Raw genomic sequence first — 25,749 nt, forward strand, 5'->3', positions numbered from 1 at the left:
GTAAGCAGTGGTGGGATTCAGCCAGTTCTCACCACATCGGAAGAACCGGTTGTTAACTTTCTGAGCAGTTTGGCGAACCGGTTATTGGAAGAAATCATTAGGGCAGAGAACCGGTTGTTATATTATTTGAATCCCACCACTGGTTGTAAGGTGAGGACCACCTGGAATTTGGACACATGATGTGAAGATCCTCTCTGGAGAAGTCTCTAATGATGGAGAAGTTGGAAGGAAAGAGAAGAAGAGGACAACTAGTAGCAAGGTGGCTTGAGCTACAGTAGGGATGGAGCCACCTTTGAAGGGCCAGGTGAAGGACAGAAGGACATCATGGAGTTAAAATCTATCCATGTGGTTGCTTACTTTAGACCTGGGGTCTCCAACCTTGGCAGCTTTAAGACTTGTCGACTTCAACTCCCTGGAAGTTGAAGTCCACAAGTCTTAAAGTTGCCAAGGTTGGAGCGCATAACATCTGACATGTCACTGGAAGGTGAAAATGCACAAAACTGCATCTCACTTACTTTGGTAATGTCATTGCAGGAGAATTCATTGGAAAAAGCAATTATGTTAGGAAGAGTTATGGGTAAAAGGAAACCAGGCCATCAAAAAACACGATGGATGGATTCCATCGAAGCTGACACCAGCCAGAGCATAAGGTAAAAGTAAAGGTTCCCCTCGCACATATGTGCTAGTCGTTCCTGACTCTAGGGGGTGGTGCTTATCTCCATTTCAAAGCCGAAGAGCCAGCGCTGTCCGAAGATGTCTCCGTGGTCATATGGCCGGCATGACTCAACGCCAAAGGCGCACGGAATGCCGTTACCTTCCCACCAAAGTTGGTCCCTATTTTTCTATCTGGATTTTTTATATGCTTTCGAACTGCTAGGTTGGCAGAAGCTGGGACAAGCCACAGGGGCTCACCCCTTTATGCAGCACTAGGGATTCGAACCGCTGAACTGCCGACCTTTCGATCGACAAGCTCAGCGTCTTAGCCACTGAGCCATCGCGTCCCTAACCAGATCATAGAACAATTCAAAGAAGCCGTGCAAGATGGGAAGACCTCGTCCATAAAATCAACAAGAATCAGAATGAATGTCATCATCATCATCGTCGACATCGTCATCATCATCATCATCATCATCTGGTTGCTAAAGGTCAACCCTGACTTGAGGGCACATAACCGATCAACCAAGGTTCAAACTATCTCAGCACTTGCTCAATCTCTGATCCTGAGAAGCCCCAGGTTGCCACCAGAGGGCAGTGATGTTTAGAGAAGATGCTGTTTATTTTTATTTATTTATTTCTTTGTCACACAGTATATGTAAGCATAAGCATGAAATAATTATACAATATTTAAGCATATATATATATATATATATTTGTTTTCTGAGGTTTTCGCGGGTGTTTGTATGTAGGTCTTTGGTTATTCGGGTTTTCTCCCGCGTAAAATTGGAAGTGTCTTGGCGACGTTTCGACGAAGTCTCATTCATCATCTTCAGGCTTCAGCTTCGTGCTTCTGGGAGCAATGTTCCATTGCTGAAGCCTGAAGATGACGAATGAGACTTAGTCAAAACGCCGCCAAGACACTTCCAATTTTATGCGGAGAAAACCCGAACAACCAAAGACATATATATATATATATATGTGTGTGTGTAGGTCTTTGGTTATTCGGATTTTCTCCCGCGTAAAATTGGAAGTGTCTTGGCGACGTTTCGACGAAGTCTCATTCATCATCTTCAGGCTTCAGCTTCGTGCTTCTGGGAGCACGAAGCTGAAGCCTGAAGATGACGAATGAGACTTCGTCGAAACGTCGCCAAGACACTTCCAATTTTATGCGGGAGAAAACCCGAATAACCAAAGACCTACATACAAACACCCGCGAAAACCTCAGAAAACAAATATCTATCTATCTATCTATCTATCTATCTATCTATCTATCTATCTATCTATCTATCTATCTGTATGTAATAACTATATTAATTGGATATAACAAAAAGAAACAATAGGACAGGAACGGTAGGCACGCTTGTGCTCTTATGCACGCTCCTTACAGACCTCTTAGGAATGGGGTGAGGTCAATAGTAGACAGTTTTCGGTTGACTTGTCGATGGAGCTTCTCAGTCATTCAGGTCATGGTTGCCCCAACGATGCTTTTTTCAAGAGGCAACTGGACTTTCTGGTTTTTTCACTTCTCATCCAAGAAGCTTCTTCAGTTCTGACTGAATGGTGGAGGAATAAATCTCTCCATTCCCTACCATCCAGTCACAGCTGAAGAAGCTTCTTGGATGAGAAGCGAAACATCTTCAAAGAAAACCAAGGAAGTTCCAGATGCCTCTTGAAAAAACACCTTTGGGACAAACTATTATTATTATTATTATTATTATTATTATTATTATTATTATTATTATTATTATTATTATTATTATTATTATTATTATTATTATTATTATTATTATTATTATTAATAATAATAATAATAATAATAATAATAATAATAATTATTTAATTTTTATACTGCCCTTCTCCCGAAAGATTCAGGGCGGTGTACAGCCATCTTAAAATACAGCGAATAAATAACAAATTTAAAAAGAATTTAAAAACAAATATTTAACAAGGCAATCAACTAAAACGGTCTTAGACCGACTTAAAACCCCTTAAAATTACAATTAAAATACACTTAAAATACGCTTAGGCTAGTCCTGCCCGATGAAATAATAAAGTCTTCAATTCCTGCTTGAAGGTCCCGAGGTCGGGAAGTTGGAGTAAACCCGGAGGCAACTCATTCCAAAGGGCTGGTGCTGCCACAGAGAAGGCTCTCCCCCTGGGGGCCGCCAACCGACATTGTTTGGTCGACGGCACCCTGAGAAGGCCCACTCTGTGGGAGCGCAGAGGTCGTTGGGAGGCTATAGGTGGCAGAAGGCGGTCTCATAAATATCCTGGTCCTAAGCCATGGAGCGCTTTAAAGGTGGTCACTAACACCTTGAAGTGCACCCGGAAGGCTACCGGCAGCCAGTGCAGGCCGCGCAGGATAGGTGTTATATGGGAGCAACGTGGTGCTCCCTCTATCACCCGCGCAATAGAACTGTTGACTTCTACTTCTTGTGGAACACCAGGAGCTCAAGGGAGCCTTGATACTGGACCAGGCCAGAGGTCCATGTCACCTATAGCCAGCCAGGTCACATGTGGGGGGGCCTCGTGCACATGCATGGGGGGGGCAGGGCATGAGGAGCCATGCGCATGTGTGTGGGCGGGGCACATGCGAGGCACATGCAGAGGGGCATGCATGCATTGCATTTTAGGGGTTTGGGCGTGTCCGTGCTCATCAGCACTTTGGGCAAAGATTAGCCATCACTGGTATAGGTTCTCCCGCTTGAGCAGTGGGCTGGATTAGAAGACCTCCAAGGTCCCTTCCAGATTATTCTATTGTAAAACTGGATGCCGTATTCCAAGTGTGATCTTACCAAGGCATTACAAAGGAGTCCTAACACTTCGCATGATCTTGATTCTTATCCCTCCGTTAATACCGTCGGAAGCTTCATGCCTCCCATTCGACGGTTGACCTAACTTTGTGGAAAGTTTTTTTCCCCCCCCTCGTGCATCTTTCGAACCCCTCCGAAAGAAGAGGGAGAAGGGTTCAAAACGGGGTTGTAGAATTGCTTCTGCCAATTTTTTTTAAAATGATTTTTTAGGTTATCCAGCCGGTCAACGCTGCCTCTGGTGACATCCCGCCAACCCCTGGATCAAAGCAAATGGCCCTTAACCTCCACTGACCCCCCGCCCCTTTCAAAACCTCAGCCTCAAATTTTGGGCCTTTCACGATGGCAATTCCAGCCCCACCCGGCTTTAAAAACGTGCCAAGCTATAAATGCCGGGCTCCGGCATGTTTGTCTTCTATAAAAAAATGTCTCCAGCCCATTGACGGGACAGGAGGTGATTTGAACAAGGCAGTGGAATTTTCCCAGCCGGGAAATTTCCATCCGTAGCCTGAGGAAGAGGCCCCAAAAGAAGCACCTTTGGCGTTCCAAGAGATTCTGTTGGTTTTATGTGCTTGATCTCTGCATGGCAGAGAAGGGCTGGGTGAGGTGCTCTGGTTCACCAGGCCTGGCAGCATTCCATCGTCTCTCGTAGGGCAGGCAACCGTGGTTTCCATGGCAATGGAACAGGGGTGGTATTCACTTACCTTCGCTACCGGTTTGCAAATGTGAGCGTGCACGCGTCACTTCTGTGCATGTACAGAGTCTTCCACGCATGCGCAGAAGCGTCAAAAACGGGACTTGGTGACGTCCGGGCAGGTGAGCAGAGCCTTCCACAGCTGCTGCTACAGGTTCGCCCGAACTGGATCGAACCGGCTGAATACAACCACTGCAATAGAATCTTCAAGGACCATCTTGGTCACTACGGATCTTGCAACAGTAACCTGGAAGCCCTCAGACCGTTTCTCTGCAGGGAATCAAGAGTTTAGTTGGGTGTGATGACCCGGGACAAGGCACGAAGGTCACACAGCCAGCTGAGAGTTCAAACTCCCCTTTAATGCTCCAAATTTTCCCCCAAACGCTCCCACATTCTTGGCAAGTCCCAGAGCAAAGCGTGCGCGCACACACGACAGCCTCTGGCTGCGCCCAGTCCAGTAAAACAGAGGAACAGGGAAATGAGTCCACAAAACAAGGAACAAAGGAGTCCACAAATAAGGAAGAAGCAAGCAGTCCTGCAAACTCCAAATGTTTGTACCGGCACACCAAACTGTACCAATTCAGCATTTGTTCCTGACAAATGCCCCTCCCCACAGTGTCTCCTTAAATGTCAGTCCCCAGGTGTGCCTTGTGAAGAGGGGAGGGGCTCTCTCCTCCCTAGTTGTTGGCTCGGCCTGCGTTGTTCCCGCCTTCTCTCTACTCTCCGTGCTCGGGGATCAGGAGGGGACAGTCCTTGTTCATCGCCAGAGCTCTGTTGCTCCTCATGTCCATTGCTTGCCTTTTCTCGGTCATCCTGCCCCCATTTCTCCCTGCTAACAAGCCATCCCAATCCTGAGGGGCCCTGGGCTGCCTCGGCCTGCTTCTCCCCACATTCCTCGAAGCCAATGAAACCACCTCCTCAATCTCCATTGACTCCAGCTCCAGCTCATCCTCCTCCCGCAGTTTCATATGGGAGCATGACAGTTGGGTTTTTAAACTTTAATTAATGGGTTGCATTCTTCTAGGCTTGACATACAAATTATGAAGGCTTGTTCTGGACAGATTTCTTCATCGTGATCTCCTGCTTCTCCTTCTCCTTCTTCCAGCTGATGCTTCACAGGATAGAATGGCTGAGAAGTTCCAGAATGCAGGACAATCCCCCTTCCCCAAAGAGATTTCAATTATAAGAGAGCCAGTCTGGTCTAGTGATTAAGGCGCCAGGCTAGAAAACAGGAGACCGTGAGTTCTAGTCCTGCCATAGGTGTGAATGCTGGTGGGGTGACATTAGGCCAATCAGTAGGAGACTGTGAGTTCGAATAGCACCTTAGGCAAAAAAGCCAGCAGGGTGTCTTTGAGCCAATCATCAGGAAACAGTGAGTTCTTGTATAGCCATGATGGCGAACTTATGGCACGCAAGCATTGCCCTAGCTCAGCTCCAGCAAGCGCCAGCCAGCTGATTTTCAGGCCTTGGGGAAGGCTGTTTTCAACCTCCCCAGGCTCCTAGAAAGGCTCTGGAGTCTGGGGATGGTGAAAAACAGCATTTCTGGTTCCACCGGAAGTCAGGAAACGTGCTGTTTCTGTCCTCCGGAGGGCCTCCAGAGGGGTGGGGAAGGCTGTTTTTGCCCTCCCCAGGCTCCTAGAAAGGCTCCGGATTTGAGGAGGGCAAAAAATGGGCCTACCGGGCCCACCATACCATCATGTGCCAAAAGTGTGGGGAGCGTGTGGGGGGGTCGCCTGCACATGTGTGGGAAGCGGAGCGCATTGAATTATGGGTATGGGCATGCACGCACGCTCCATCCTATGCTCCCCCCGCTTTTGGCACATGACGGCAAAAGGTTAGCAGTCACTGTTGTATAGTCTTAGACACGAAGTCTAGCTGGGCAACTTTGGGCCAATCACAGTGGCTGTGATCTTTGCCTAACATTTAGATGATTATTGATCCAAAAACAGGGTAAAGTAGTTTTAATTACTATCTTTATTTTCAAGACCCACGAATACTCTGAGATGAGTGACTGGCTGCAGAGAGTGTGTGTAGGGAGTTTTTAAGCTCACAAAACTTTGTTACAGAAATCCCAGCAGACTTCAGAACAGCAAAATAACAGAGTTGGAAGGGACCTTGGAGGTCTTCTAGTCGTACTCCCTGCTGAAGCAGGAAATCTTATACCATTTCAGACAAATGGCTGTCCAATTTCTTCTATAAAGCCTGCAGTGTTGGAGCATTGATAACTTTTGGAGGCAAGTTGTTCCACTTATTAATTGTTCTAACGGTCAGGAAATTTCTCCTTAGTTCTAAGTTGCTTCTTTCCTTGATCAGTTTCCACCCATTGCTTCTTGTTCTACCCTCAGGTGCTTTGGAGAACAGCCCGAATCCCTCTTCTTTATGGCAGCACTTTAGATATTGGAACACTGCTATCATGTCTCCCCTAGTCCTTCTGTTCATTAAACCAGATTCCTCTGTTAATGCAGCTAATCCTGCTAATGCTCCATGGCAAATGGTTGCAGACTGAGCACCAAATAGCATCCATTTGGTTTCAAAGAATCATAGAACATAAGGTTTGAAAGGGATCTTGGAGATCCTGTAGTCCAGGGATGTCCAATCTTGGCAACTTTAAGACTTGAGGCCTTCAACTCCCAGAATCCCCCAGGCTGGCAGTGGAATTCTGAGAGTTGAAGTTCACAAATCTTAAAAGTTGCCGAAGTTGGACATCCGTGATCAAGCCCAACTCCTTGTCTGGGGAAATAATTCTCTGCTCCGCTCCAGCATCTTCTGTAGGTTGCTTTGTGTCAATAAAACAGATATGCAATAAAAGCTAGAGTAGACGGTGTACAATAGCAATAAATCAAGAAATTCTAGACTGGTCTCTAAAGCAAACATTTAATGTCGGATTGCTATCTGTCTTGTGAAGTTCCGTTTAGACAGCAGGAAGTAAAATACTGACTTTGGAGTTAGAATATTCAAGAGAATAAAAAAAATGCAACTAGGAGAAGTATGTGTGCGTGTGTGTTTAGGGGAGTATAAGAAATCTGATTTTGAAAATAAATAGCCCTATAACTCATTTATTTGGGCGTGGAACATGAAACTTCATTAGCGCTGTTGTAAAATTCCGGCACGTTCACATTTCTTGTTCCTTTTCTTCCAATCTGCCTGGAATCCTTATCACCAAAATTTTAAAAATTAAACATATTCATAACCGAATACAGGTAATTCTCGTCCTATAACTGAGTCCAAAATTTCTGTTGCTAAGCGAGACAGTTGTTAAGTTAGTTCTTGCCCCATTTTGCAACCTTTCTTGGCCCGGTTGTTAAGTGAATCGATGCAGTTGTTCAGTTAGTAACACAACTGTTAAGTGAACCTGGCTCCCCCCGTTGGGTTTGCTCGGCAGAAGGTCGCAAAAGGGGACCACATGACACCAGGTTACTGCAACTGTCGTTAAATTGAGTCAGTTGTGCCAACCTCCTGAATTTTAATCACATGACCAATGCAATGGTCGTAAGGGTGAAACACAGTCATTAGTTGCTTTTATGGTGCCATTATCACTTTGAATGGTCACCAAATGAACTTTGTAAGTTGAAGACTACCTGTATTATTCACTCTAAACCAGGAGTGAAATGTAAAACTTGTTACTACTGGTTCTGTGGGCGTGGCTTGGTGGTGGGATAATGTGACTGGGTGGGCATGGCCAACTTTTTTTTTTACTTTTAAAAGCATTTTTTCTACAACCTCTTCAGCCTCAGAGGTTGTAGAAAAATGCTTTTAAAAGCCTGTGACGATCAGGCAACTTAGCTGGAATCTCCAGAGGAAAAAATGCTTTTAAAGGGTTCTGACAATCCCAGCTGAGTCGTCTGATTGCCAGAACCTTTTAAAAGCATTTTTTTTACAACCTCTTCGGCCAAAGAGCTTGTAGAAAACATGCTTTTAAAGGGTTCTGACAATCCCAGCTGAGCTGCGCGATCATCAGAGGCTTTTTTTTTTTTTACTTTTAAAACCATTTTTTCTGCTGAAGAAAAAATGCTTTTAAAAGTAAAAAAAAAAGAGAACCTTTGATGATCATGCAGCTCAGCTGGGGTGTTGGGGGGAGGGATTTCCGAACCACCCGCCACCATCGCTACCGGGAGCACTTCACCCCTTCTCTAAACCCCGTCAAGCATTTTCAAAGTAGATGTAACTATGTAACTCTACATAGGTACATATATGACCTGACACCAGTGCTAACATGGGCTGTCACGTGAAGTGATGTATCCTTCTTGGACAGAGCTCTTTAAACAAAGGCTGGATCGTTGCAGATGCTTTAATGATCCTTCACTGAATAGGGTTTGGATGAGATGATCTCAACCCTCTGATTCTATACTATCATGGAATGATTCCTATGATATAAGAGTATTGGAAGAAATCAGGGGCGAAATGCTACCGGTTTGCACCAATTCGAGCGAACCGGTAGTAATAAAAGCTACCTGTTCGGGCGATCCGGTATTTCCAACGATCAGCTGTGCCATGCGATTTATATTCGCTAGAAAGCAAGAAATCCTGCTTTCTAGTGAATCTGAATCGCGCGCACAGCTGTTTCTCCCCCACTGTTCTACTTACTTTCTTAAGCCTTCTTTTTCCGCATGCAGTGTGCATTTGGTTTGCACTATGCATGCACGTGCGCAGTGCACGTTTGGCGCACACCACGCATGCGCAGACAGTGAACCGGTGGCAAACTGTGGAGTATTTCACCACTGGAAGACATATCCCTCTGGTTCAGTTCCAAGCCGGGAGAAAGACACTGGAAACACGGAGGCTGATTGGAAAGATGTTTTAATGGTGACGCAGAACCCACATGGGTTTGAGGACCTGGACAGCTGAACACATGGAGTTGAGAGTGGGTGGTTTTTATACCTTCTCTTGGGCTTTGCACTTGAACTTCCTGTTCCTGTGCAAGAACATGTATTCTAATGGTTGTTGTAGGGGTCATAGCTGGCTCCGTAGGTTGTCTGAGCTAAGTTTAGTTGAAGTTTGGAGGGTGATGCAATGATTCTTAGGAGACTGTGTAATGTCGTGAGCTCTGCTGCTAAATGGTAGCGGGTTAATCCTATTATGTCCTGAGTGGTCGTGTCTTAATCCCATCATCCTGGAGCTGGAGCAGAGGTGGGTTTCACATAATTTTAAGACCGGTTTGCCGCACACAGAAAATGTGAGCCTGTGTGCCTTCCATGCATACATGCAACCTTCCATTCATGCCCTTTGCTTGCGTATGTGGCTTACATGCATGGATGTGGCTTAGAAAATGTGTCTAAATAGGACAGCATAGCTGCAGGGCGGGTGGGCGGCCACCAGCAGGTCACCACTACTGGTTTGCTTGAACCAGTCTGAACTGGCTAAATACCACCACTGAGCTGGAGGTATTTTGTCTTGTAGATAGGTTGGCCCAGTCTTTCTTATTGGGCCCCAAGTATCTGCTGGGGGCAGGGAGCTGCAGTTCTGAGTTTCTGTCTCCCTTAAGATTTTTTATTTCTCTTTTAGGGGAAATATTTTATCCTGCCTTTTTAAATATTTCTCAAAACATTTCATTCTTCTAGGAGAGGGGTAGCTTCTCACAAGAGTGTAATAGAAACCCATTATTAATCCTTAAAGTAGCTTTAAGATTTCTTCATTCAAGGGTGAAATGAATGCTATCCGTGAATAAAGTCAGCTAACATTCACCCTTCTCTCTCAAAACATAAAGCCCAAAACCAAGATATTTATGTGTTTTGGGGGGGCTTAGACGTAACCCCCTAAATCTTTACTGGGGATTTTCAAAGGATTTTCTCCAGCCTATTTTATCTCTTTAAAACCCTAACTATATCCAGTTCAGACAGCTTTGTGCCAAGAGGCTATTGTCCTTCTTGGTCACATCCAGGAGTGACCACACAACAAAAAAAAGAATATCACTTTATAACAGTGGTGGGTTTCAAATTTTTTTACTACCGGTTCTGTGGGTGTGGCTTGGTGGGCGGGACTTGGTGGGCATGGCAGGGGAAGGATACTGTAAAATCTCCATTCCCTCCCACTCCAGGGGAAAGTTACTGCAAAATCCCCATTTCCTGCCAATCAGCTGGGACTCAGGAGGCAGAGAATAGATGGCGGCGGGGCCAGTCAGAGGTGGGATTTACCGGTTCTCCAAACTACTCAAAATTTCCACTACCAGTTCTCCAGAACAAGTCAGAACTTGCTAAAACCCACCTCTGCTTAATAATGCCTTGGTAAGTCCACACTAGGAATATTGCATCCAATTTTGGTCACCACAATATAAAAAAGATGTTGAGACTCTGGAAAGAGTGCAGAGAAGAGAAACCAAGTTGCTTAGGGGACTGGTGGCTAAAACATATGAAGAATGGTTGCAGGAACTTGGTATGTCTAGTTTAATGAAAAGAAGGACTAGGGGTGACGTGATAGCAGTGTTCCAATATCTCAGGGGTTGCCACAAAGAAGAGGAAGTCAAGCTATTCTCAAGCACCTGAAGGCAGGACAAGAAGCAATGGGTGGAAACTAATCAAAGAGAGAAGTAACCTAAACCTAAGGAGAAATTTCCTGACAATTAGAACAATTAATCAGTGGAACAACTTGCCTCCGGAAATTGTTAAAAACTGGAGATTTTTAAAGGAAGAGATTGGACAGCCATTTGTTTAGAACAGAGGTATCAAACTCAAGGCCCACGATGTGGTTGGATCTGGCCCCTGCTGCCATCCTGGAAACGGTAAGGGGCCGGCTTGTGTTGCTTCAGCCAGGCCCACCCAATCCCTGTGTGTGCACATGCACACAGGAGTCGGCGGACGGGTTGTTAAGTGAATCACATGGTTTTTAAGCAAATGCAACTTCCACCCCTGACTTCACTTACTGGAAGCTGGGTGGGAAGTTCACAAATAGTGATCACGTGACACTGCAACCATTGTAAATACATGTCTGTTGCTAAGCGCCAGAATTTTGATCACATAACTTGTTTTCCCGTTCCATTGTAAATTTCAACGGTCACTAAACAAATAATTGTAGGTCAAGATCAGGTCCACACATGAAGATCTCATTAAGCTAATTGCTATTTATGCCTATGCACAGAGCAATTAACCTGGTTAGAGTTAGATAAGGGCTAATGTCACTTGTGGCTATGTAGGGAATTCTAGGCTGATTCCTCCTTTAACTCCACCTCCAGGTTCTGCCACTCCTTTTCCTACAAGGATTACTGTATGCTTTAGAGGTGAATTAATCTAACTTTCATGTACACGTAACAATTTTGACTTCGCTTCCATCCGATAGATACATTTATTTAAAAAAAAATGCTGTTTAATAATAATAAGCCTAAAGTTAACAATAATAATAATAAAATTTAATTTTAATAAAATTTAATAAGCCCAAAACAAGGGAGCAACAATTAAGGGAGAATTGATGGTGTTTGATTATCATATGGTCTAGTACAGGGGTCTCCAACCTTGGCTACTTTAAGCCTGGATGACTTCAACTCTCAGAATTCCCCAGCCAGCTTTGCTTTGAAGTCCGCCAGGCTTAAAGTCGCCAAGGTTGGAGACCCCTGGTCTAGTAGGATGAAGGACAAGCAGTCCATAAAAAAAGAAAAGAAAGAAAGAACACTTTTTAAAATTCGTGCGTTTTGGTATAGTTTATTTGACGTTCAAAAAAAAATACAAAAACCTAAAACAGATTCATTACACTTGCAGTAGCACAGTAAATGACAATGCAGAATGTTGATTGAGTTTATTTACAATATTATATACATGTTGGGTGAGTTTATTTACAGGACTTATATGGGCTTTCCTGGCTTTTTATCTCATAGAATGACTCCATTGAGTTGGGCCTCTAAAGCAGTGGTTCTCAACCTTTATAGTGCTGCGACCCCTTTAATACAATTCCCCATGATGTGGCGACCCCAACCATAAAATTATTTTTGTTTTGAATTTATCACACCTGAAGCCGTATTGGCTAGCGATCTGAACTGCTTGTGATTGCCTTGAGGACGGAGGCATTAGAGTGGAGACTCCTCCCCTATTAACTTTATCGCGCCTGAAGCCAGATTAGGCTAGCGATTGGGAGTGACTGCAGCTGGCTTGAGAGGGAGACATCAGAGCAAAGATTTCTCTCTTTTTTAATTCATCGTGCCTGAAGCCGAATTCGGCTAGCGATTTGAAGAGCCTGCAGCTGGCTTGTGGAGTCAACCATTGGAGCGCGATTCTTCGACTCGCAAGTATACTTCCCATATTTCCGATGGTTTTAGGCGACCCCTGGCAAATCGTCATTCGACCCCCAACGGGGTTCCGACCCACAGGTTGAGAACTGCTGCTCTAAAGATTCCTTCCCTTGGACTTCCCTTCGTTTTCAATATGCTTCTCCTCCACTCTGCATTGCTAAGAGGCCCCAAAATGAATCCTGTTCTTCAAACTAGGGCAGGGCCGGATAGCTCAGGCTGGTAATGCCTGTTATTAAGAACACAGAAGCCTGCAATTATTGCAGGTTCAAGCCCGGCCCAAGGTTGACTCAGCCTTCCATCCTTTATAAGGTAGGTAAAATGAGGACCCAGATTGTTGGGGGGGGCAATAAGTTGACTCTAAAGATTCCTTCCCTTGGACTTCCCTTTGTTTTCAATATGCTTCTCCTCCACTCTGCATTGCTAAGAGGCCCCAAAATGAATCCTGTTCTTCAAACTATAATTTCATTTACAAATCATGGTTTGGAGACGAGGTATCAGGGCTAGCATCAGGGGTCAGTTTCGTGGGATCTGCCAAGAATGACAACTTGCAGAGTTTTGTGGAGTCCTTGGTGCTGTTTGAGCTTGGTTTTTTTTCTTACAAACATTTCATGACCCAACTAGGTAACATCATCAGTTCTAAAAGAGAGTGGGGTTGGTTCTCTCTTTATGTGCAAGTGGTTTGCCCTGCCAATATTGATGGACATGTTCTTGGTGGTTCCTTGTTTATGGTTTGATTGTTTGTCGGAGTTGATAGTTCCTTGATTGGGATACACCTATAGAGTACCCCAAACTAGTCCCGTAATAGTCCCCCCGAACCTATGACATGCATGCTGGAAGTGGCACACAGAGCCATCTCTCTGAGCGCATGAGCCGATGGCCGTTGCTCTTCCGTGTTCCAGCATGTTGGCCAGCTGGTCTTTACGTGTGTGGGAGTGCTAGAAACCGGAAGAACAGCACATGCGCGTGCCGGCAACATGATCTTCCAGTTTCCAGGGTGCGCATGTGCACCGGCCAGCTGGTCTTCATACATGCATACATACTGGAAACTGGGAGACTGGCTGTCTGGTGCACATGTGCGCATCAGAAACTGGAAGATCATCTTCCCGACATGCGCATGTGTGCCTGGTGGTTGCTCTTCCGGCGTGTGTATGCATGCCAGAAACTGGAAGACCTGGTAGCCGGTGCACATGTGTATGCCGGAAACTGGAAAATTATCTTCTTGGCACGCACATGGGCACCAGGCTGCTGCTCTTCCGGTTTATGGCACATGCATGCGTGCCGCCCTGAAAAGGTTCACCAGGACTGCACTAGTCTTTAAAAATAAAGCAAACCCTGCTCCCTTCTAGCATTGATGACATTACCTAACTGGGTATTGAAATGTCTGCAAGAAAACAGCCAAGTTCAAAGAGCACCAAGGACCCAAGGACGCTAGTTCAATCCTAAACTGCAAATAATCTCTTCTGTTGCAGAGATTCCCCTGCTTCTAACGAGAATGTCCTAATTTGATCATTCTACCTGGTCACTGTTACCTCCTTGTCTCATCTGTCCTTCTGGAACAACTTACCAAAACTGGGAGAAGAACTGCCTGTGTGGTCGCTCGTCATTCCAAGCATTTCTCATGTTGCTTAGAAAAGGAACTGATATACAATCACGTCTAGATTAATTATGTCTTCAAGGTGCAGATATACATTTTGGTTAATAAATTGGGAATCCATTGATATATCTGCAAAGCCTTCTTCGTATAAATTTTGCTCTAGCACTGACCTCTCACGACTCTCTGTGTTGCTAGGAATTAGAGGATGTTGTAAATGTATCTTGTAACAATTTATTTCCTGAATCAATCTCTCTCTCTCTCTCTTTCTCTCTCCCCCTCTCCCTCTCCCTCTCTCTCCCTCCCTCCTTCTCTCTCTCCCTTCCTCTCATCTATCTATCTAAATGGCTGTGTGTATGTGTGTATGTTCCAGCATAACTCTGGAATGCCTCAAGCAATTTCAACCAAACTTGGTACACAGATGACTTGCTCTCTGGAAAGAAATACTGCGGAGGTAAGACACCCCTCAGGGTATGTGTTCCGTTAAGATACAGCCTGTTGTGCCTTAAAATGGTGTCTATTGTACTGCCTTAAAATGGCTTCTACTGTGCAGCACAATGGAATTGCCATGATAATGGCTTCACAGTACTCCACAAGGAGGCTCCCTCTGGTAAGGGGGAAAATCCTAATACAGGATTGGGATAAATAAATACCTGGGCAATGCCAGGTTATCAGCTAGTATTTGTATAAAGAGAATATTGTGTGTCTAATCACACTTGGCCAAATAAAGTATTCACTCATTCATTAAAGTAGTCATAACTTGCAGGTAACAGCTAAGTTTATAAATAATAATAATAATAATTTCTCTTCTTTACAAGCAGTCCTTAACTTACAACAATGATTGGTACCAGAATTTCCATTGCTAAACAAGGCAGTTCTTAAGTGAGTCATGTCTGATTTTATGGCTTTTTTTTTTTAAACAAGGCTAAGGAATTCTGGGAGTTGAAGACCACAAGTCTTAAAGTTGCCAAATTTGGACACCTCTGGTCTAAACTGAATTGTCCCACATATATTATGTTCCTTTCCAGATGAATACATTCACTTCTGACTGAAGAACATCCCTGAAAGTTGAACTTGACTGATCCAAGTGAAGGCATCTACAAGCGAGAAGAACAAAACTGTTCACCAAAAACGTAAGTTTTCCTTCTGTTCTTCTTTGGGAAGACTCTCTAGTTGCAAGAGCGACTCTGTTGTGTCTTGCCCGCCCTCCTCTCCTCAGCCAGGCCCCTCCCATCTCCTGCTATCTGAGCCAGAGACCGATAGTGAAGAAGAATGGCCTGGCATGCCTCCAGCCCCCAGCCCTGGCACCATGCCCGGACAGACTGAGCAAACAAACCTCCCTACAGCGTGTGAGCACAAAGCCGGCCATGAGCTAGAATTGCTGGCAGCTGAGGAAGAAAAGACACAGTGGACAGATGCCCACTTCTGGAGAATGGAGAGGCGACGTCAGCAAAAGGAAGGGAGTGGCAGGCCTGGATAAGCGCTGAGTCATGGAACCACACCCCATAGCCTATATAAAAAATCTGCTTTTTGGCATTCCTTGAGTCAGGCAAAATCTCATCTGGTTGCTGAAGTCAGGAATTTGGCAAAGCTGCAGAGGCTTCGTGGCCATGCTTGATACAGACTTCCCAGACCCGGCCGTCAGAAGAGGAGTGGGACACGACAGACTCTTCGATATGCTGTCTTACACTTTGTCACAAATGGATTCAGGGCACGGTTTCTTTCTCTCCAGATAGTACTCCCGGTTGGCTTCGGGATAGGTGACTTTGGAAAGGGGCAGCTTGAAGATGGCCTCGTTGGTGGTGGTTAAGAGCAGGAAGGTGAGGGCAGATAAGCAGAAAGGCCAAGTCCCTATTGGCATCCCAAACTGGAAAAGAATAAAAAAACAAGCAACATCTCAGAAATGTCTTGGGGGAGTTTACACAAAATCAAAGCCCCACCTTGTTTTTATATCTGTAGTAACAGTGGTGAGTTGCTACCACTGGTTCACGCTGGTTCGGTCGAACCTGTAGCAGCGGTGGCGGGAGGCTCCGCCCACCCGCCCAGACATCCTCAAATACAATCTGCGGATGCGTGCGTGAGCGAACCGGTAGCAAAGGTAAGTGAAACTCACCCCTGTGTGTAGTAACCTTAGAAAATACTACACACTTTTTGGAATTAAACAAAAGCAATAATGGAAGATAATTTATTTATTTATTTAATTAGATTTTTTATACCGCCCTTCTCCCAAAGGACTCAGGGCGGTGAACAGCCAAATAAAAACAACTAGTACATAAATAATCTTAAAAACATATTAAAAACTAATTATAAACTGGCCAAATTTAAAATTAACACTAAAATAAACACTCCTAAAACCCCTCTTAAAATTCCCTCAAGCTAGCCCCACACGGTGGAATAGGAAAGTCTTGAGCTCGCGTTTAAAAGACCGGAGGTCGGGGAGTTGATGCAGTCCTGGAGACAGCTCATTCCATAGGGATCTGTGGAGCCCCCACAGAAAAGGCCCTCCCCCTGGGGGCCGCCAGTCGACATAATGGATAACCATTTGTCTGAATTGGTGTAGGGTTTCCTGCCTAAGCAGGGGGTTGGACTAGAAGACCTCCGAGGTCCCTTCCAACTCCGTTATTTTATTCCATTCTAAATATCTACTGCGTTGACAATTGTATCAAATGGACTATAATTTAGAACAGAGGTGGGGAACTATGGCTTCTTTATCACTTATGGTCATCAACCCCCAGACTTTCTGAGTCAGCCATTCTGGGAGTTCAAACCCACAGGTCATAATAGCAGTGGTGTATTACCCATTAAGCAGCTTAAGCACGTGCTATGGGCACCAGGCCCACAATGGGCACCACAAAGTTGAGAAAGGAAAAAAAAACACCAATGAGCTTCATTTCATTTGTACAGTAATAACAACAACAACAGAGTTGGAAGGGACCTTGGAGGTCTTCTAGTCCAACCCCCTGCCCAGGCAGGAAACCCTACTTTTTTAATGAAAAAAAGTACTACATTTTTTTAATGAAAAGAAGGACTAGGGGAGACATGATAGCAGTGTTCCAATATCTCAGGGGCTGTCACAGAGAAGTGGGAGTCGGGCTGTTCTCCAAAGCACCTGAGGGTAGAACAAGAAGCAATGGGTGGAAACTGATCAAGGAAAGAAGCAATTTAGAACTGAGGAGAAATTTCCTGACAGTTAGAACAATTAATAAGTGGAATGACTTGCCTGCAGAAGTTGTGAATGTTCCAACACTGGAAATTTTTAAGAAAATGTTGGATAACCATCTGTCTGAGATGATGTAGGGTTTCCTGCCTGGGCAGGGGGTTGGACTAGAAGGCCTCCAAGGTCCCTTCCAACTTTGTTGTTGTTACCTACACCACTTCAGACAAATGGTTATCCAACCTCTTCTTAAAAATTTCCAGTGTTGGAGCATTCACAACTTCTGCAGGCAAGTCGTTCCACTTATTAATTGTTCTAACTGTCAGGAAATTTCTCCTTAGTTCTAGGTTGCTTCTTTCCTTGATCAGTTTCCACCCATTGCTTCTTGTTCTACCCTCAGGTGCCTTGGAGAATAGTTTGTACAAAGGAGAGGGGGGGCACCAAGATTAAGGCTCATTGGGTACCAGTGAGCCTTAATCTGCCAATGCATAAAAGGGTCAGGTTTCCCCATTCAACATCTACGGAGAAACATGGATCTACTGTCTTGCTTTGGGGTTTACTCAAAACATTTATAACAGAATAACAGAGTTGGAAGGAACCTTGGAGGTCTTCTAGTCCAGGGGTCTCCAACCTTGGTCCCTTTAAGACTTGTGGACTTCAACTCCCAGAGTCCCTCAGCCAGCTGGCTGAGGGACTCTGGGAGTTGCAGTCCACAAGTCTTAAAGGGACCAAGGTTGGAGACCCCTGTTCTAGTCCAACCCCAGAAGTGTGTTTCAGCAGGTTCTGACAGGTTCTGGAGAACCGGTAGCGGAAATTTTGAGTAGTTTGGAGAACTGGCAAATACCAACTCTGACTGGCCCTGCCCCCATCTATTGTCTGCCTCCAAGTCCCAGCTGATTGGCGGAAATGGGGATTTTGCAGTAACCTTCCCCCAGGAGTGGGGAGGGAATGGAGATTTTACACTATCCTTCCCCTGCCACGCCCACCAAGCCACACCCACAGAACTGTGAGTAAAATTTTTTGAAACCCACTATACTATTTCAGACAAATGGTTGTGCAATCTCCTCTTAAGAACCTCCAGCGTTGGAGCACCTACAACTTCTGACGGTCACTAATTAATTGTTCTCACTGTCAGGAAGTTTCTCCTACATTCCAGGTTGCTTCTCTCCTTGATTAGTTTCCACCCATTGCTTCTTGTCCTGCCTTCTGGTGCTTTGGAGAATAGCTTGACTCCCTCTTCTTTGTGGCAGCCCCTGAGACATTGGAAGACTGCTATCATGTCACTCCTGGTCCTTCTCTTCATTAGTCTGGACATACCCAATTACAGCAACCGTTCTTTATATGTTTTAGCCTCCAGTCTCCTAATCATTTTTGTCGCTCTTCTCTGCCCTCTTTCTAGAGTATAAACTGAATTGAATTTTGTGGGAAGAGGATGCTGTATTACATATAGTCCTTAACATATGACCCCAATTTTGCTTGCAGTTGTTAAGTGGGTTATCATGTGTCCTAACAGTTATGCCTTGCAGGCGGGGTGTTGTGGGGTTAAAATAAGACAGATTTCCCCATTTAAGCCGCCTGTAATTCTTCCCCACCTCCCGAAGTGAGCAAAGAATCAGTGATGATAAATACATATAAATGCAATCTTTGTTCCTCAGTTGTCAGCAACGTACCACGGAAAAGATGTGGCCCATCGCTTCCCCCACGTAGGTGGTAAAAAAAGCTGCAAAAAAAAAAAGAAATATAAATACATAACGTTGTTATTTGCTGTAAAAGGCTCTGAAATAGTAAGGGGTAAAGACAGGGGTGGGCTTCAGATCCTTTAGCAACAGGTTCGCTGCCCCATTGCTGGGTGGGCGTGGCCAAGTCGGCCGCCTGCACCACGGTGGGAGGGAGGTGTTTTACGCCCTCCCCACGCTCCGGAGGCTTTGGCGGCCTAGTTTCCCTTTTCCGCTGACTCTTCCAAACGCCATTGCTTTCTCCAGTGGCAAAGTTCATATAGCACCCAGCTAAAAGTCAGGTTTGAGGGACGCGGTGGCTCAGGGGCTAGGACGTTGAGCTTGTCGATCGAAAGGTCGGCAGCTCAGCGGTTCGAATCCCTAGTGCCGCCGTGTAACGGGGTGAGCTCCCGTTACTTGTCCCAGCTTCTGCCAACCTAGCAGTTTGAAAGCAGGTAAAGAATGCAAGTAGAAAAATAGGGACCACCTTTGGTGGGAAGGGAACAGCGTTCCATGCGCCTTTGGCGTTGAGTCATGCCGGCCACATGACCACGGAGACGTCTTCAGACAGCGCTGGCTCTTCGGCTTTGAAATGGAGATAAGCACCGCCCCCTAGAGTCGGGAACGACTAGCACGTATGTGCAAGGGGAACCTTTACCTTTTACCTTAAAAGTCAGGTTCACTTATTTGAGGGTTAGCCATTATTTGACCTTGCATGGGTGAAGCAGCCCATCACACTAAACTGGAATAAGGTCTATTGGTTACACCATGACATGGAGGTGAACAAAGTAACTGTATTTGTTCGCTTGGCTTTAAAACAAGTTGTGCGAACCCGGCCAAATACTTTGATCCTACATGTCTATGGAGAATCTCAGTCGTCCAGATCCTGGTTGTCCCAAAGGTGCTTTTTTCAAGAAGCAACTGGACTTTCTGGTTTTTCTTTGAAGACGTTTCGCTTCTCACCCGAGAAGCTTCTTCAGCTCTGACTAACTTCTTCAGCAAATGACCAGCTGTCTGCGAGGAGAATAAATCCTTCCGTTCCCCACCATCCGGTCAGAGCTGAAGAAGCTTCTTGGATGAGAAGCGAAACGTCTTCCAAGAAAAACCAGAAAATCCAGTTGCCTCTTGAAAAAAGCACCTTTGGGACTTTGATCCTACAGGTATTCCTTGAGTTATGACCTGAATGATGCCTGCGATATTATGACCCTTTTCTGTGCTGATTGTTAAGAGACTTGCTGCCGCCATTAGGAGAAAGCTGCAGTCATTAAGCAGAAGGATGCTGTGAAGCATCTTAAAATGGGGTTATGTGACCATCCTGATTTTTTTTTTTTGCGATGGTTGTTAAGCGAATCCTATGGCAGCTAAGTGAATCAATGGTTGTTAAACGAAAACTCTGGCCATTAAACAAACCAATGGTTCACTTGGTCCAGCAAACCTGTAGTAGAACAGGATCGTGTGACCATCCTGATTTCATGACCATTATTTGCGATGGTTGTTAAGCGAATCCTATGGCAGCTGAGTGAATCAATGGTTGTTCAACGAAAACTGCAGTCATTAAGCAAAAACCATCGTAGAACAGGATCGTGTGACCGTCCTGATTTCATGACCTTTATTTGCGTTGGTTGTTAAGTGAATGTTTTTGTTTTTTTTTAATTTGAATTTATATCCCGCCCTTCTCCGAAGACTCAGGGCGGCTTACATTGTGTTAAACGAAAGAAGGGACTGATCCCGTTCAAGGTACGAGATTCACTCCCACAAATCCTCAGGTTACGAATGGAATGGGCAGGCTCCATGAACATTCATAACTTGAGGACGAATGGTGGGTCCATCAGAACTTAGCAACCATACAGATCATTAACCAATTGGTTGTACATTGAGGACTATCTAGTGATGTAAAACAGGGGTCCCCAACCCCTGGTCTGTGGAACCAGTTGCTCACGGCATGCCAGAAACCAGTCTGTGCAAACGAGCTAAGGCCCATCTGTGTCATGCAGGCGGCATGCAAAACCACGTCCCCTTCGGTCAGTGGTGGGATTCAAATAATTTAACAACCGGTTCTCTGCCCTAATGACCAGCTGGGTAGGCGTGGCTCAGTGGTCATGTGACTGTGTGGGTGTGGCCAACTCAACATCACTCATGTCGGTGGGCGCTTCGCCTTAGCTGTTACAATGTAACAAGAATAGAATAGAATAGAATAGAATAGAATAGAATAGAATAGAATAGAATAGAATAGAATAGAATAGAATAGAATTTTTATTGGCCAAGTGTGATTTGCATATGCTCTTAGTGTACATAAAAGAAAAGATACTTTTGGTATCTGGTTAACTGGGTTAACCAGAGAGGCAGTTTCTATAAGCAGGGCAATAAAGATTAGGCTAGAAACAACACCAGAATGTTTCTTCCTGCCTTCCTTACAGGATTAGCCCTGTAAAGTGGGGGAGAAAAATAAGATTTCGTCCAACAACTGGTTCTCTGAACTGCTTAGAAAGTTAACAACCGGTTCTCCCGAATAGGTGCGAACTGGCTGAATCCCACCACTGCCTTCGGTCTTTGGAAAAACCGCTCTACGTGGAACCGGTCCCTGGTGCCAAAAGTGTTGGTGGGGGCCACTACCGTAAAGAGCCTGGTTACTTACCGCAAGCTATTGCCAACGCAAATGTCTCCCAGGTGAGGGCGTAGAACATCCCTCCGATGGCGATACAGGAGAGGCAGCTGTTGTAATTCCACAAACCGGCATAAATTCTGTTCAAGGGGGAAGCCAGGCTCAGGGCTACAAAGTAAAACGGATGAAAAACTCGGTGAGCGTGAGTCCGTAGAGAATCTAGCCATACGGAAGGTCTCTTGGTGTCCACCTCTCCCAATCTGTAGCTTTAACTCTAAATGAACATGATCCCATAGAGCAGGGGTGTCAAACTCAACCTACAGAGTGCTTAGATCTGGCCCGTGGGGCTGTCTTGGAAACAGTGAAGGACCGGCCCGCGGTGCCTTTGCCAGGGAAAACAGAGCTCGGAAGGGCTGCACGCGGACCCATGCTCTCAAAGGTTAGGTGCCAATCCCAGGCATCAAAGTTTGCCCATCCTTTGCTAATAAATGTTATTATCAATAAATATTCGATAATCCCAGAGTTTGCTCCATGCATGGCCACCATCAACAACTTTGGAGTCCTAGTGGACAACCATTTACATATGAGCCAGCAGTGTGCAGCAGCTGCCAAAAAGCCAACACAGTTCTGGGCTGCATAAACAGAGGGATAGAATCAAGATCACGTGAAGTGTTAGTGCCACTTTATAATGCCTTATTAAGGCCACACTTGGAATACTGCATTCAGTTTTGGTCGCCACGATGTAAAAAAGATGTTGAGACTCTAGAAAGAGTGCAGAGAAGAGCAACGAAGATGATTAGGGGACTGGAGGCTGAAACATATGAAGAACGGTTGCAGGAACTCGGTATGCCTAGTTTAATGAAAAGAAGGACTAGGGGAGACATGATAGCAGTGTTCCAATATCTCAGGGGTTGCTACAAAGAAGAGGGAGTCAAGCTCTTCTCCAAAAGCGCCTGAGGGTAGGACAAGAAGAAATGAGTGGAAACTGATCAAGGAGAGAAGCAACTTAGAACTAAGGAGAAATTTCCTGACTGTTAGAACAATGAATCAGTGGAACAACTTGCCTCCAGAAGTTGTGAATGTTTCAACACTGGAAGTTTTTAAGAAGAGATTGGATAACCATTTGTCTGAAATGGTGTAGGGTTTCCTGCCTGGGCAGGGGGTTGGACTAGAAGGCCTCCAAGGTCCCTTCCAACTCTGTTATTATTATTATTATAAATATAATTGTTAAATTGTCCCGCAGCAAGTTGTCCCACTTGGATAACAATTTCTCTGAAATGGTATAGGGTTCTCTGGGCATGGCTTGGTGGGTGTGGTGTGGCTTGGTGGGCGTGGCTTGGTGGATGTGGCAGGGGAAGGATATTGCAAAATCCCCATTCCCACCCCACTCTGGGCCCAGCCAGAGGTGGTATTTGCCGGTTCTCTGAACTACTCAAAATTTCCGCTGCCGGTTCTCCAGAACCTGTTAGAACCTACTGGATTTCGCCCCTGGTTGGACTAGAAGACCTCCAAGGCCCCTTCCAACTCTGTTATTCTATTCTAACCTGAAGCTTCTTGAGATATTGACGAGATGCTGGAATGGTGGACATCTTTTTCTCAGAACATTCCATCAACGTGACAAGTAAGAATTCTGAGATGCGTCGCCACACCTTTGGGGGCCTTCCAAGTTGGTGAAAGTTGCTGGGCAGAATGATACAGTGCCATCTGTCATACCTGCCGGTATTCCAACTGCTGAGCCAAGCACCGCGTGACCGAAGATGAGAGGAGATGAAATGAAGACAGCCAGCATGACGATGCCACCAGTCCAAGGGTTATCGCAACCGTAGACCTGCCCGACTCCTACTGGGATAGACCTCAGGAGCTGTGAAACAAGCAATCAAAGAAAAGAGCTGAAGGTTGTTATCAAAAGGACTTCCATTGGGATCTTCAGCAAATGGTCGATATTATTATTATTATTATTATTATTATTATTATTATTATTATTATTATTATTATTATTATTATTATTATTATTATTATTATTATTATTATTTCCAGGGCAAAATTTTTTATTTTTCCATAATAATTCCCACAATTTGACCAGTGTACAATACAATCACTTATCCAACAATCGATCCTATACTCAAATTATGCTCAATCAGGGCTGCTCGACCGCCACTCCCTCCCTTAATCCTTTCTACCCTTCTCATCCTTCTTCGAATTATTATTATTATTATTATTGAAGTTTATTTTTTTATTTTTAGTTTATAAAATACACACAAAAAAAGAAAAAAAAAAAGGAAATTGAGGGTAGGAGAAGGAAAAGGGTTTTTTTAAAAATTTATTTGCATTTATATCCCGCCCTTCTCCGAAGACTCAGGGCGGCTTACACTATGTTAGCAATAGTCTTCATCCTATTTGTATATTTATATACAAAGTCAACTTATTGCCCCCCCCCAACAATCTGGGTCCTCATTTTACCTACCTTATAAAGGATGGAAGGCTGAGTCAACCTTGGGCCTGGTGGGACTAGAACCTGCAGTAATTGCAAGTAGCTGTGTTAATAACAGACTGTCTTAGCAGTCTGAGCCACCAGAGGCCCCAGTTGAAATACAAGGGGGATGAGATAAGAAAGAAAAGGGGGCATTGACTTCTAACCAGGGATGGGCTTCAAAAATTTTAGCAAGGGGTTCTCTGCCTGGTTGCTGGGTGGGTGTGGCCATGGTGGGCGTGGCCTAGTCGGCCTCCTGCACCACGGTGGGGATGGGGTTGCTCTCCCTAGGCTCTGGAGGCTTTCCTTGAGCCTCCAGGAGATGAAAACGGTCTCCCCAGGCTCTGGAGGCCCTCAAACTTCTGGTAGGCCTGTTTTTCGCCCTCCCTGAGCCTCCGCACACTCCCTGCACTTACCTGCATCCAAAATGGACTACATGGGGACTCCTGGGACTGGCGGGATGGGGTGGGTGGGGCCAGCCAGGAATGGGATTTGGGGGGTTCTCCGAACTGCACAGAATCTTAGCTAGAGGTTCTCCCGAACCTCCGCGAACCCCCAGCAGCCCAGCCCTGTTTCCAACTCTTCCTAGCACAGTATAAGATAAATGCACTCTATCCTCAACTTTTACATGCTTTTACATGTGGCTCAGGGGCTAGGACGTTGAGCTTGTCGATCAAAAGGTCAGCAGCTCGGCGGTTCGAATCCCTAGTGCTGCCGTGTAACGGGGTGAGCTCCCGTTACTTGTCCCAGCTTCTGCCGACCTAGCAACTTCGAAAGCACGTAAAAAATGCAAGTAGAAAAATAGGGACCACCCTTGGTGGGAAGGTACTGTAACAGCGCTCCATGAGCCTTTGGCGTTGAGTCAATCCGGTCACATGACCATGGAGACGTCTTTGGACAGCGCTGGCTCTTCGGCTTTGAAACGGAGATGAGCACCACCCCCTAGAGTCGGCAACGACTAGCACGTATGTGTGAGGGGAACCTTTACCTTATTTAGCCATTCGTATAATATGAAATCTTACTAATCAACAAAACCAAAGAAGTTTCATTTCCTCCCCCTCAACAAGCACGAATTCCAGAAGTGCTATCCAAATAAGAACATATTTTCCTCTTTGAATAAAGCATTCAATTTAACCATTCCGGCTTTATCTTCCTTGCTATGGAAAGACGATGCATTTCTATTAGCACTTAGTAATCTTTGTGAACTGTTGCCATTTTTGTTTACAAAATTTATTGTATTCTTTCAAATTTTGGGCCTTACTGAAAAGTAAAGCAAGGGACCCAAATCTTGTCCCATATCCATCTTTGGAACACACCTGTCAGAAAAAGGCAGCAATAATTTCTCACATTGATCAGGTTTCTTCAACAGCTTAAGACATCTTCCAGATGTTTTAGACTAGAAGTCCCTTGCTATTAGGTAGCCTTGATTTACGACGATAACTGTGACCAAAATTTCTCTTGCTAAGCAAGAAAGTTGTTAAGTAAGTTTTGCACCATACCACCACCTTCCTTGCCACAGTTGTTAAGTGAATCAATGCAGTTGTTACATTAGTAACATGGTTGTTAAGTGAATCTAGTTCTCCCTTGACTGTTCTCGTCAGAAGATCCCAACAGGTGATCACATGACCCCCACGACACTACAACGGTCATAAATACGAGTAAGTTGCCAAACATCTGAATTTTGATCACGTGACCAGAGGGATACTACAATGCTCGTACGCGTGAAAAACAGTCACAAGTCCCTTTTTTCAGTACCGCTGTAACTTCAAACCGTCATTAAACGAATGGTTGAAGTGAACGACTACTTACATTAAGTTTAACACCTCCAGAGGGCGCCCTCTTCA

At 45.1% G+C, this 25,749-nt stretch overlaps 1 protein-coding gene across 2 annotated transcripts in view; it reads right to left on the reverse strand.

Annotated features, from left to right (window-relative positions):
- Positions 1–12,734: 12,734 nt before the first annotated feature.
- SLC14A1 (solute carrier family 14 member 1 (Kidd blood group)) overlaps positions 12,735–25,749 on the reverse strand; it is a 47,906-nt gene continuing 34,891 nt past the window's right edge. For both annotated transcript variants that reach the window (XM_058171208.1, XM_058171207.1), the window contains 4 exons: positions 23,149–23,296; positions 21,469–21,603; positions 18,789–18,838; positions 12,735–15,831 (listed from right to left, as the gene is read on the reverse strand). In XM_058171208.1, the coding sequence (XP_058027191.1) occupies positions 15,649–15,831; positions 18,789–18,838; positions 21,469–21,603; positions 23,149–23,296 (516 nt within the window). In that variant the 3' untranslated portion in view covers positions 12,735–15,648. The remainder of the gene's footprint in view (positions 15,832–18,788; positions 18,839–21,468; positions 21,604–23,148; positions 23,297–25,749) is intronic.

The sequence above is a fragment of the Ahaetulla prasina genome, chromosome 2, assembly GCF_028640845.1.
Source record: "Ahaetulla prasina isolate Xishuangbanna chromosome 2, ASM2864084v1, whole genome shotgun sequence".
Classification (NCBI taxonomy): domain Eukaryota; kingdom Metazoa; phylum Chordata; class Lepidosauria; order Squamata; family Colubridae; genus Ahaetulla; species Ahaetulla prasina.